General features: G+C 55.0%; 1 protein-coding gene across 1 annotated transcript; it reads right to left on the minus strand.

Moving 5' to 3' along the window:
* Nucleotides 1-1,558: 1,558 nt before the first annotated feature.
* On the minus strand, nt 1,559-6,883 carry KCNA7 (potassium voltage-gated channel subfamily A member 7). Its single transcript, XM_054464344.2, has 2 exons — nt 6,215-6,883; nt 1,559-5,060 (listed from the first exon to the last, which is right to left on the minus strand). Exons 1-2 carry the CDS (start codon nt 6,767-6,769, stop codon nt 4,245-4,247), a joined length of 1,371 nt encoding a protein of 456 aa, XP_054320319.1. The 5' UTR covers nt 6,770-6,883; the 3' UTR covers nt 1,559-4,244.
* Nucleotides 6,884-10,887: the final 4,004 nt, after the last annotated feature.

Raw genomic sequence — 10,887 nt, forward strand, 5'->3', positions numbered from 1 at the left:
CCCCCCCCCCCCGAGAAGGGGACAGAGCCCCTGAGAGACCCTGAGAAAGACAGGGATGGGACCCTAGCCGGAGTGTCTCAGGACAGTCATGAGGGCAGTGGGGCTCCTCACCCCACCACACCTCCACCCTGAGACTCCGCTCCCCCCGGCCTGCGCTATTTTCAGAAGGAAAACCGACACCTGCCTCGGGGGTCATCCCACACCCCCCCAGCCTAAATATAGCATGGCAAGGTGGCAGGAGGGTGTCCCCGGTTAGGGTGTTTCCTGCTCCTCACTATCCCAGCCAAGGCAACACACAAGGCCGCTCCAGTTATTTATTGGAGGGGGGGAAGGGCCACTTCCCAGGCTTTGGGTGTGCGTTTGGGTCACCTCTCCGGCGTCTCCACACTTCCCCTGTTCCTAAATACCCAATACATCCTGCCGCATGGCAGGAGGACTCTAGCTTCTAGCTTCTAGTCCTGGAGGGGATAGTATGGATGAGGTTTCCAAACAGAGTGACTGGGAAACAGTCTCTGTACCCCTGTCTCCAGGTCTCTATCCTCTCCCTGTCTGGGTCACTGTCCCCCTCCCTCTGGATTTCTGTCTCCCTCCAACTCTGGGTCTGTCCCTCTCTCTCTGAGTCTCTGTCCCCCTCTTTCTCTGGGTCTCTGTCCCTTTCTCTCTGGGTCTCTGTCCCCCTCTCTTTCTGGGTCTCTGTCCCCCTTTGTCTCTGGGTCTCTGTCCCTCTCTCTCTGGGTCTCTGTCCTTCTCTCTCTGGGTGTCTGTCCCTCTCTCTCTGGGTCTCTGTCCCCCTCTCTCTCTGGGTCTTTTTCCCCTTCTGTCTCTGGGTCTCTGTCCCCTTCGCTCTCTGGGTCTCTGTCCCTCTCTCTCTCTCTGAGTCTCTGTCCCCCCTCTCTCTGGGTCTCTGTTCCCCCCAAGATCTCTGTCCCCCCTTCTCTCTGGGTCTCTGTCCCCCTCTTTCTGGGTCCCAGTCTTCTTCTCTCTGGATATCTGTCCACCCTGTCTGGGACACAGTCTCCTTCTCTCTGAGCCTCTTGCATCCTCTCTCTTGGGGTCACTGTCTGCTTCTCTTTCCCCTCGTGGGGGTCTCTGTCCCCAGTCCCAGCCATCTGCCCACTTCCCCCTCGCCCTTGGATGTCTCTCTTTTGCTCTAGGCCCCTCCTCCCTCCCAGCCTCAGTTGCTGTCTGTGTCTCCTCTTTAGGTCTCTGTGCTGGAGTCCGACCTGTCTCTTGTCACTGTGAGGTCTGTCTCCATTCTGTCCCTAAATGTGGCTTTCTCTCCATTTCAGAGACAAGTGACTACCTAAAGCTTCTATTAATTTCAACCATTATCAAACTCCTCCCACCATCCGTACCTTCTCTTTAGCTGTATGAAAAGGTGCTCAGATGAAACCAGGGGTTTCCACACTGAATTCCTGAGCTGCATTTTGAGTTGCCAAGAGGAGGCGTGTTCTCCTCCAACCAGTTCCCTTCCCATGCTTCCCACTGGTGTCTCTAAGGAAGATTTATTTGACCCAAAAAAGGGGTGGGTTTGGCTAAAAATAACAACAACAGTCTGTAAACCACTGGATAGGTTTTAATAAATTAATCCAAGTAAAGTACTTTGATACCAAAGGAAGCCCTATATGTGTTAGTGATTTCAGCCTTCTTCCTCTAAATGCCCTTTGAGTTCTGAAAGATTTCGGAAAATGTTCGGCCTTGTGACCTTGGGTAACACCCGTTGCTCTGAGCCTCAGTTTCCCTGTCTGTAAGAAACGAGGCTACGGGACTCAGGAGGACCCGTGTGTCCCAGCAGGCTGATGGGGACATGTGAAGCAGACAGACAGCCTGCCTGGCCCCTGGGGACAAGCTGTGAGACCTTGGGAAGCCACTCACCTGCTCTGAGACTCAGGTTTCTCCCCTGGAAAACAGAGTGAGGCCCCCAGCCTGTCTGACAGCCTTCCCGAGCTGCAGGGAGGGTAGGTGACAGGCCTGGTTCAGGATTGTTCTGTGATTCTATGGAATAGACTGTACATCACTCTTGGGTTCGGGGCACCAACTTTTTCTGGCTTTTTCTTTTTTCTTTTTTTTCTTTTTTTTTTTTTTTTTGAGACAGAGTCTTGCTCTGCTGCCCAGGCTGGAGTATAGTGGCTCAATCTCGGCTCACTGCAAGCTCCGCCTCCCAGGTTCATGCCATTCTCCTGCCTCAGCCTCCCGAGTAGCTGGGACTACAGGCGCCCGCCACTGCACCCGGCTAATTTTTTTGTATTTTTAGTAGAGACGGGGTTTCACCGTGTTAGCCAGGGTGGTTTGGGTCTCCTGACCTCATGATTTGCCCGCCTCGGCCTCCCAAAGTGGTGGGGTTACAGGCATAGCCACCACGCCCGGCCTTTTCTGCCTTTTTCTATTGTAGTTCTCTTTCCCTGAGACTCTGTTGTTCTGTCTCCAACTCTGGGTGCCTGACGCTGCCCTCTGGGTCTCTGTCCCCCAGGCTCTTTTTGTTTGTTTGTTGAGACGGGGGCTCCGTCTGTTGCCCAGGCTGGAGTGCAGTGGTGCAATCACGGCTCAATGCAGCCTCTACCTCTCAGGGTCAAGGGATCTTTCCGCCTCAGCTTCCTGAGTAGCTGGGATCACAGGCATGTGCCACCACACTCAGCTAATTTTTGTATTTTTTGTAGAGAGATGGGGTCTCACCATGTTGCCCAGGCTGGTCTTGAACTCCTGGCCTCAATCAATCCCCCTTCCTTGGCCTCCCAGAGTGCTGAGATTACAGGCATGGGCCACTTCGCCCGGCTTCTATCCCCTGCTCTTGGTCTCTGTCCCCTTCTCACTCTGGATTTCTCTTCCCCTCTTCCGTGTCTCTGCCATACCCCACCCTCCAGGTCTTTGTCTCCCTCTCCCTGAGTCTCTATTTCTCTCCCTTTGGGTCTCTGTCTCTCTGGGTTTCCATCTCTTCCTTTTTCTGGATCTCTTTCCCCATCCTTTTGGCTCTGTCCCTCTATCATGTCTGGACAGAGTACAGTTTTCTCCCCCTCTCCCGCTTCCCTTGTGGCTGTGACCTCCATGTCTGAGCACAAAACTGTAGGGGAGAATGGGAGTGAACGGCACAATGAAGTGGATGTGGGGTAAACAGAAGGAGCATCCACCTCTTCCTAGTTTACCCCAATCGCCTCTGGATGAACACCCAATCCCATGGATACAGAATTCAGTCCCGCTCCCTACAGTGAGCTGGGGAGCCAGCTCAGCACGTCTCCCAGAGCCCTCGCCACTGCATGCTCCCTGATACATGATGCTTCCCCACTGCTATTTCCTTTGGGTCCTGGTGCTACCACTAAATGCAAAACAGCCTGATGTGGCCCTATGGAACTCATTCACACAGTCCAACTCAACCCAACTTCCTGTAGGACTCACATAGTGACACAACTCAATGGAACTCAACTCAACATGGCCCTATGAGACTCAAACAGTGGCATGACCCAACTGAACTGGCCTTACAAGGCTCATATGGTTGTACAATTCAATACAACTCAACTCGCTGTGGCCATGATAAATGTCCAGCCACACGCCTCTACACAGTTCAGCCCAGCGGAACCCTACAAGATTCATTTGGTCATACATACTTAACCCAATGTGACCTAGAAAGCTCAAATTCTACCACTGGACTCTTCACATTTCTATGTGACTCACAAGTTCACAGAACCTAAAATAACATGCCCCTAGAAGAATCACAAAGCTACACAATTTCCACCATGTCTCAACGAAACTGAACACCACACACAATCAATCTCAACAATGCCATGGGGGCATCTCAACAATGCCACCTAACTTGACCCAACATGGCCCTAGGGGGCCCACCAAACCACAGAATCCTACACAATGCAGCTGGACCACACTCTCCCAGACTCACAACCCAACCAAACCCAACACTGACCTAGGAAACTCACAAAATGATACGACCAAACCTATCTCAACACTACCCCAAAAGGCTCCATGAGCTTTGCACAACTCAGAGTAATATGAACCAATTGGGTCTTCATTAACACAACACAACCTATTGCCATTTGCTGCTGCTTCAGGAGGTACCCACAGGAGCTACCAAACCACACAACCCAAGACCCAACAAGACTCAGTGTTTCCCCACTCGTTACCACTTAACCTAGCTCTTCCTAAACCCAATCCCCTCCCCCCAGCCTTGCCCTCCACCCTGCCCGCCCTCCCTCCCTCCCTCTAGGGAGGTTTGAGGTCCTGCAGACCTCAACTGTTCCTCACACTTCGGTGACCAGGTGTTTCCCTGGGGGTGCCCAGAGTGGAGGTGGTAGCTCAGGTACCTCCCTGTCCACCAGCCCCCCATTGGCCTTGCCCTCCAGTGGGCCACAAGGCTGCGTGTCCACGTGGCTGAACATCCCAGCCTCTTCGCCCTCTGTCTCCCGGTGATAAAAGTAGCTGAAATTGGAGACAATGACGGGCACTGGCAGGGAAATGGTCAGCACGCCGGCAATGGCACACAGAGAGCCCACTATCTTGCCACCTACAGTGACGGGTGCCATGTCTCCATAGCCAACTGTAGTCATGGTGACTACCGCCCACCAGAAAGACTCAGGGATGCTAGTGAAGTGGGAGTCCACCCGGTCGACTTCGGCAAAGTAGACGGCGCTGGAAAAGAGGACCACACCGATGAAGAGGAAAAAGATGAGGAGGCCCAGCTCACGCATGGAGGCCCGAAGCGTCTGGCCCAAGATTTGCAGGCCCTTTGAGTGCCGGGACAGCTTGAAGATGCGGAAGACACGCACCAATCGGATGACTCTCAGGATGGCCAGTGACATGGCCTGCTGGCCCACCCCTCGCTGCCGGGCCAGCTCGGTGCCCAGCGCCACAAAGTAGGGAAGGATAGCCACAAAATCGATGAGGTTCATCACGTTCTTGAAGAAGATCGCCTTGCTTGGACAGACCAGGAGGCGTACCAGCAGCTCAAAGGAGAACCAACAAATACACAGCGTCTCCACCACGAAGAACGGGTCATTGAAGGGCAGGCGGGGTGGATTTCCAGGCATTTGGCTGGAGCCATTCAGCCGAGCGGGGAACTGCAGGGAGGAAAGTGTTCAGGGAGGGTCAGGCTGGGGCTAGGACACGGGGACAGCCTTAATCATCATTTAAATACTCAGCTCCTCTTTACACATTGGTCAGTAGCCGCTGCGCCAAGGCCCTCGGCGACCTGGTTATCCCAGACTTCCTCCCAGGATCCCAGGGATCATCCCTGGGCCGCTGACTTTCTGGTTTCCTGACCTGGTGGGTGGCTGGAGAGGTGGTCCCTGCCCCTTCATGCGTGGGAACTCATGTTTGAGTAGGGTGCAACCTCTTCTCTCCCAAAGTTCCGCCTCCAGTATTGATTTTCTAGATGGGGAGGGTTCCCTGCCCTGGCCCCACCACTTTGTGCCTAGCTTTTCCTTGCCCTCCCCAGTCCCAGGCCAGACTATAATGCGGCCGGGCGCGGTGGCTCACGTCTGTAATCCCAGCACTTTGGGAAGCCAAGGAGGGCGGATCACGAGGTCAGGAAATAGAGACCATCCTGGCCAACATGGTGAAACCCCATCTCTACTAAAAATACAAAAATCAGCCAGGCGTGGTGGCCTGCACCTGTAATCCCAGCTACTTGGGAGGCTGAGGCAGGAGAATCGCTTGAACCCGGGAGGCGGAGCTTGCAGTGAGCCGAGATAGCGCCATTGCACTCCAGCCTGGGCGACAGAGCAAGACTCTGTCTCACAGGAAAATTAAAAAAAAAAAAGACCTTCTCTGCAAGCCGAGCCCTAGGCCCCTCCTCTGGCCCCTCAGCCTGGCTTTCTTTCCATAGATTCCTCCTACTCTCGCCCCTTGGGCTCCAGCACCCTCAGCTGGCGTTATTCAGGGCCTGGCTTCCACCACCCAGCCGCACAGACCCCGGAGTTTTCAGGCTCTCCTTGGCCCCCTCAGCTCTGATTTTTAAGGTTCCTGTCCTCCTACCCCTTGCATCAAGGGCCCTGCCCTCTGCACGCCGGGTTTCTCACTGACCTCAACCCCACCTTCTGATGGGGCAGGTCCTCCGACCCAGATCCTCAGGCCCCGCCTCCCTCCCACCCTGTCTTCGGCTGGCCCACCCCTCGTAGCCCCTGGCCCCGCCTTATGATTGGCCAGGTCCCCTCTGGACCCCGCCCATCTCCTCCCAAACCCCGCCCATCTCCACCCACGCCCCGCCTCTCACCGGGCCGGCTGCTGCTAGAGCAGCAAGCCCCGTGCCGTCGCGGTCGTCGCGGAAGTCAGGCAGCGTCTCGAGGCAGAAGACAACGATGGAGACGAGGATGACCAGCACGGAGACTACGGCGAGTACGCGCGCGGCCTGAGAGCTCTCGGGAAACTCGAAGAGCAGCCACAGCTGGCGCGCGAAGGCGCGGCGGGGCAGGGGGCGCTCGGGCGGCACCGGGCAGCCCTCGTCCTCGCGCAGGCGCGCCAGGGCCGCCGCGCCCAGCCCGTAGAAGGCCACCTCCTCCAGGAAGACGTCGAGCGGCACGTGCGCCGGCCGCCGCAGCCGCCCGCCCGACTGGTAGTAGTAGAGCACGGCGTCGAAGCTGGGCCGGTGCCGGTCGAAGAAGTACTCGCGGCGCGCGTCGTCGTAGAAGCGGCCGCGGCGCGCTGGGTCCCCGAGCAGAGTGTCCGGGAAGCGGCCCAGCGTGCGCGCCCGCGTCTCGAAGCGCAGCCCCGCCACGTTGAGCACCAGCCGCTCGCAGCAGCCGCACGGCGGCGGGCACCGCGGCTCCATGGCGCGCGCAGCCCCGGCGACCCGCGAACGGACGTGTGGCCCCGACGCCCGGCCCCGGTGCGGCCCCGCCTTGGCCTCCTCGGCCGCCGCCGCCGCCGCCCCAGCCCGGTGTCCGGTGTCCGGTGTCCGCGCGTAAAAATAGCCCGGCAGGGCGGCTAGGGCGCGGGGGAGGGGGCACTGTGACCCCGGCGGGGCGGAGGGCGACAGGGCGACCGCGCGCCCTCTGCCGGGATGCCCGCCCTGCCCCGCCGCCGCCGCCCGCGCCTGCTCTGCGCCTTTCCCGTCCCGGAATCCCGTTTCTCTCCGTCTTTCTGCCGCCGGGATCCTGTCCTGCGTCTCTCCAAGTTTCCGTGTGCGTGTGTCTCTTCAGAATCAGGCTTCGGTTGCAGTCGCCTCTTTTCTTTTTTCTTTCTTCTTCTTTCTTTTTTTTTTTTTTTTTTGAGACACAGTTTCCCTCTGTCGCCCAGGCTGGAGTGCAGCGGCGCGATCTCGGCTCACTACGACAACCTCCGCCTCCCGGGCTCAAGCGATTCTCGTGCCTCAGCCTCCCTAGTAGCTGGAATTACAGGCGCCACCAAGCCCAGCTAATTTTTTTTTCTTTTTTCTTTTTTCTTTTTTTTTTTTTTTTTTCGTTGAGAAGGGGTTTCACCATGTTGGCCAGGCAGGTCTGGTACTCCCGACCTCAAGTGATCTGCCCTCCTTGGCCTCCCGAATTGCTGGGGTTACAAGCGTGAGCCACGGCGCCCGGCCTGGAGTCGCCGTTTGCACCTGTCTCTCACTCTCTTGTGTGTCTGTGTCCGGCTGTCCCCTCTGGGTCTCTGTCTCTGTTGGGATGTATCTCTGAGTATCTCTATGGGTCATTTATTTCTGAGATTCGTCGTTCTGGGGGCCTCTGTATGGGTCCCTCTGCCAGCCTCCACGTCTTGGTCTCCGTCTTTATTTTGATTCTTGGTCTGTCTCCGTTTATCTCTTGTCTCTCTTGGTCTCTTTGTCTCTCCTCTCTAGGTCTCTTTTTGCTCGTTATGTCTTAGCCCTCCATGTCTCTGTCTCAAGGTTCCTCTGCCGCTCCCCTTTGGGTCTCCCCTTAGCGTCTCTAGAGGACTTAGGGTCTCCGGAGTCATATCTCTGGATCTCTCCCTGACCTGATAATCACTCCATGTGGGTCCTGCCACAGTCCCGGTGGCTGTCCCATCATCCTGGGGTCACTCTGGCAGCTGCAAACCACTGAGCATGTGCACACACGCCCCATTCTCTCCCCAGAGTTCGCTCCAGAGTCTCCACCTGGATTCTTCGCAAGACTTTCTGAGACCTAGCAGGACCTGAGCTGTGGCTATGACTCTCGCAAAAGGAGTCTGGTCTTGCCGGAATGGGCGGGGGTTGGGGGTGTGGGCCGGGGAGATGCCACAGGGTCATTTTCAGGAACTGAAGGGCGCAGAGACAAGACGGTGGCCTTCTAGCCACTGGTGTCCGGTGACACTGCATAAAAATAGCTCCATCAGATGGGCTTGGGGGAAGTGGAGGGGTTTGATCACTGAGACTCCCAGGAAAGAAGTCCTGGTCGCCCTCTGCTGGAGGTGTGGAGAGAGGTACTAAGGGTTAGAACGCCCTGCTAATCCTGGCACTCTTTCTCTTCCTGTCTTCCTTCCTTCCATTCCTCCTCTCTTCCTTCTTTTTTTTTTTTTTTTTTTTTTTTTTTTTTTTTTTTTTGGTGAGAGGAGTTTCGCTCTTGTTGTCCAGGCTAGAGTGCAGTGACGTGATCTCAGCTCACTGCAACCTCCGCCTGCCAGTTTCAAGCGATTCTCCTGCCTCAGCCTCCTGAGTAGCTGGGATTCCGGGCACCCATCACCATGCCCACCTAATTTTTGTATTTTTAGTAGAGACAGGGTTTCACCATGTTGGCCAGGCTGGTCTCGAACTCCTGACCTCGTGAACCACCTGCCTTGGCCTCCCAAAGTGCTGGGATTACAGACGTGAGCCACTGCACCCGGCCCTTTTTTCTTTCTTTCTTTTTCTTTTTCTTGAGATGGAGTCTTGCAGTCGCCCAGGCTAGAGTGCAGTGTTGCGATCTTGGCTCACTGCAACCTCTGCCTCCTGAATTCAAACAATTCTCCTTCCTTAGCCTCCCGAGTAGCTGGGATTACAGGCGCCCACCCCACGCGGCTAATTGTTTGTGAGCGGCAAACCACCCAGGTGCCGAGGCAAGAGACCGAGGGCACGAGCTGTTCCAGTATAATAAAATATATACAATAATAGTTATACTAGATATAGATCATAGATATTATTATATATGAATATCAATAATCATTAGTTTGTAGCAATTACTCTTTATTCCAATATTATACTAATCCTTGCTCTACAATCATAACCTAGGAGAAACCAGGCCATACAGAGATAGGAGCTGAGGGGACATAGTGAGAAGTCACCAGAAGACAAGAGTGCGAGCCTTCTGTTATTCCCGGACAGGGCCACTAGAGGGCTCCTTGGTCTAGCGGTAACGCCGGAGTCTGGGAAGACAAGAAAAAACACCCGCTACTTAGAAGACCTGGAAAGGGAGTCTCCTTTTCCCCGGGGGGAGTTTAGAGGAGACTCTACTCCTCCACCTCTTGTGGAGGGCCTGAGATCAGTCAGGTTCGCCCGCAGTTATCTGGAGGCCTAACCATCTCCCTGTGATGCTGTGCTTCAGTGGTCACGCTCCTAGTCCGCTTTCATGTTCCATCCTGTACACCCGGCTCTGCCTTTTAGATAGCAATGGCAAATTAGTGAAAGTACTAAAAGTCTCTGATATGCAGAAATAATGGCGTTAGCTGTCTCTCTCTCCTCTCTCTGCCTCGGCTGCCAGGCAGGGAAGGGCCCCCTGTCCAGTGGACATGTGACCCAGGGGACCTTACCTATCGTAGGAGATGTCTCACACTCCTTACCCTGCCTCTTTGTCTTGTATCCAATAAATATCAGCGCAGCCTGCATTCAGGGCCACTACTGGTCTCCGTGTCTTGGTGGTAGTGGTCTCCCGGGCCCAGCTGTCTTTTCTTTTATCTCTTTGTCTTGTGTCTTTATTTCCACAATCTCTCGTCTCTGCAACGGGGAGAAAAACCCACCAACCCTGTGGGACCCTACAATTGTATTTTTAGTAGAGACGAGGTTTTGCCATGTTGGCCAGGCTGGTCTCGAACTCCTGACCTCAGGTGATCTGCCCACCTCGGCCTCCCAAAGTGCTGGGATTACAGGCGTGAGCCACCTCGCCCCGCCCTTTTCTTTATTTTTCTCTTTCTTTCTTTCTTTCTTTTTTGAGACAGGGTCTCAGTCTGTCGCCCAGGCTGGAGTCTAGTGGCACAATCTTGGCTCACTGCAGCCTCGACTTTCTGGGCTCAAACGATCCTCCCACTTCTTTTTTTTTTTTTTTTTTTTGAGACGGAGTTTCGCTCTTGTCACCCAGGCTGGAGTGCAATGGTGCAATCTCGGTTTACCACAACCTCTGCCTCCCAGGTTCAAGTGATTCTCCTGCCTCAGCCTCTCAAGTAGCTGGGATTGCAGGCATGTGCCACCATGCCCAGCTAATTTTGTATTTTTAGTAGAGACAGGGTTTCTCCATGTTGATCAGTCTGGTCTCGAACTCCTGACCTCAGGTGATACGCCCACCTTGGCCTCCCAAAGTGCTGGGATTACAGGCATGAGCCACCCCACCTGGCCCCTCCCACCTCTTCTAAGTAACTGGGACTATAGGCGTGAGCCACCATGCATGGCTATTTTTTGTAATTTTTGTAGAGACGGAGTTTTGCTATGTTGCCCAGGCTGCTCTTCTACTCCTGAGCCCAAGCAATCCACTGTACTAGGCCTCTCCAAGTGCTAGGATTACAGGTGTAAGCCACTGCACCCACCCTGTCTGGGATTCTATGTCCCCTGGACTTCTGTGTCCCTCTCTCTAGGTCTCTATCTTCCCTCTGTCTGGGTCTGTGTCCATTTATTTCATGGTCTTTGGCCTTCTCTATCTCTCTCTGTCCACCATCTTTCTGGTCTCTGTCTCCTATTTTCTCCCATTCTCGTTTTTTTTTTTTTTTTTGAGTCGGAGTCTCACTCTTGTTGCCCAGGCTGGAGTGCAGCGGCATGATCTCGGCTCACTG

This window comes from Pongo pygmaeus, chromosome 20 (assembly GCF_028885625.2).
Source record: "Pongo pygmaeus isolate AG05252 chromosome 20, NHGRI_mPonPyg2-v2.0_pri, whole genome shotgun sequence".
In the NCBI taxonomy this organism is placed as follows: domain Eukaryota; kingdom Metazoa; phylum Chordata; class Mammalia; order Primates; family Hominidae; genus Pongo; species Pongo pygmaeus.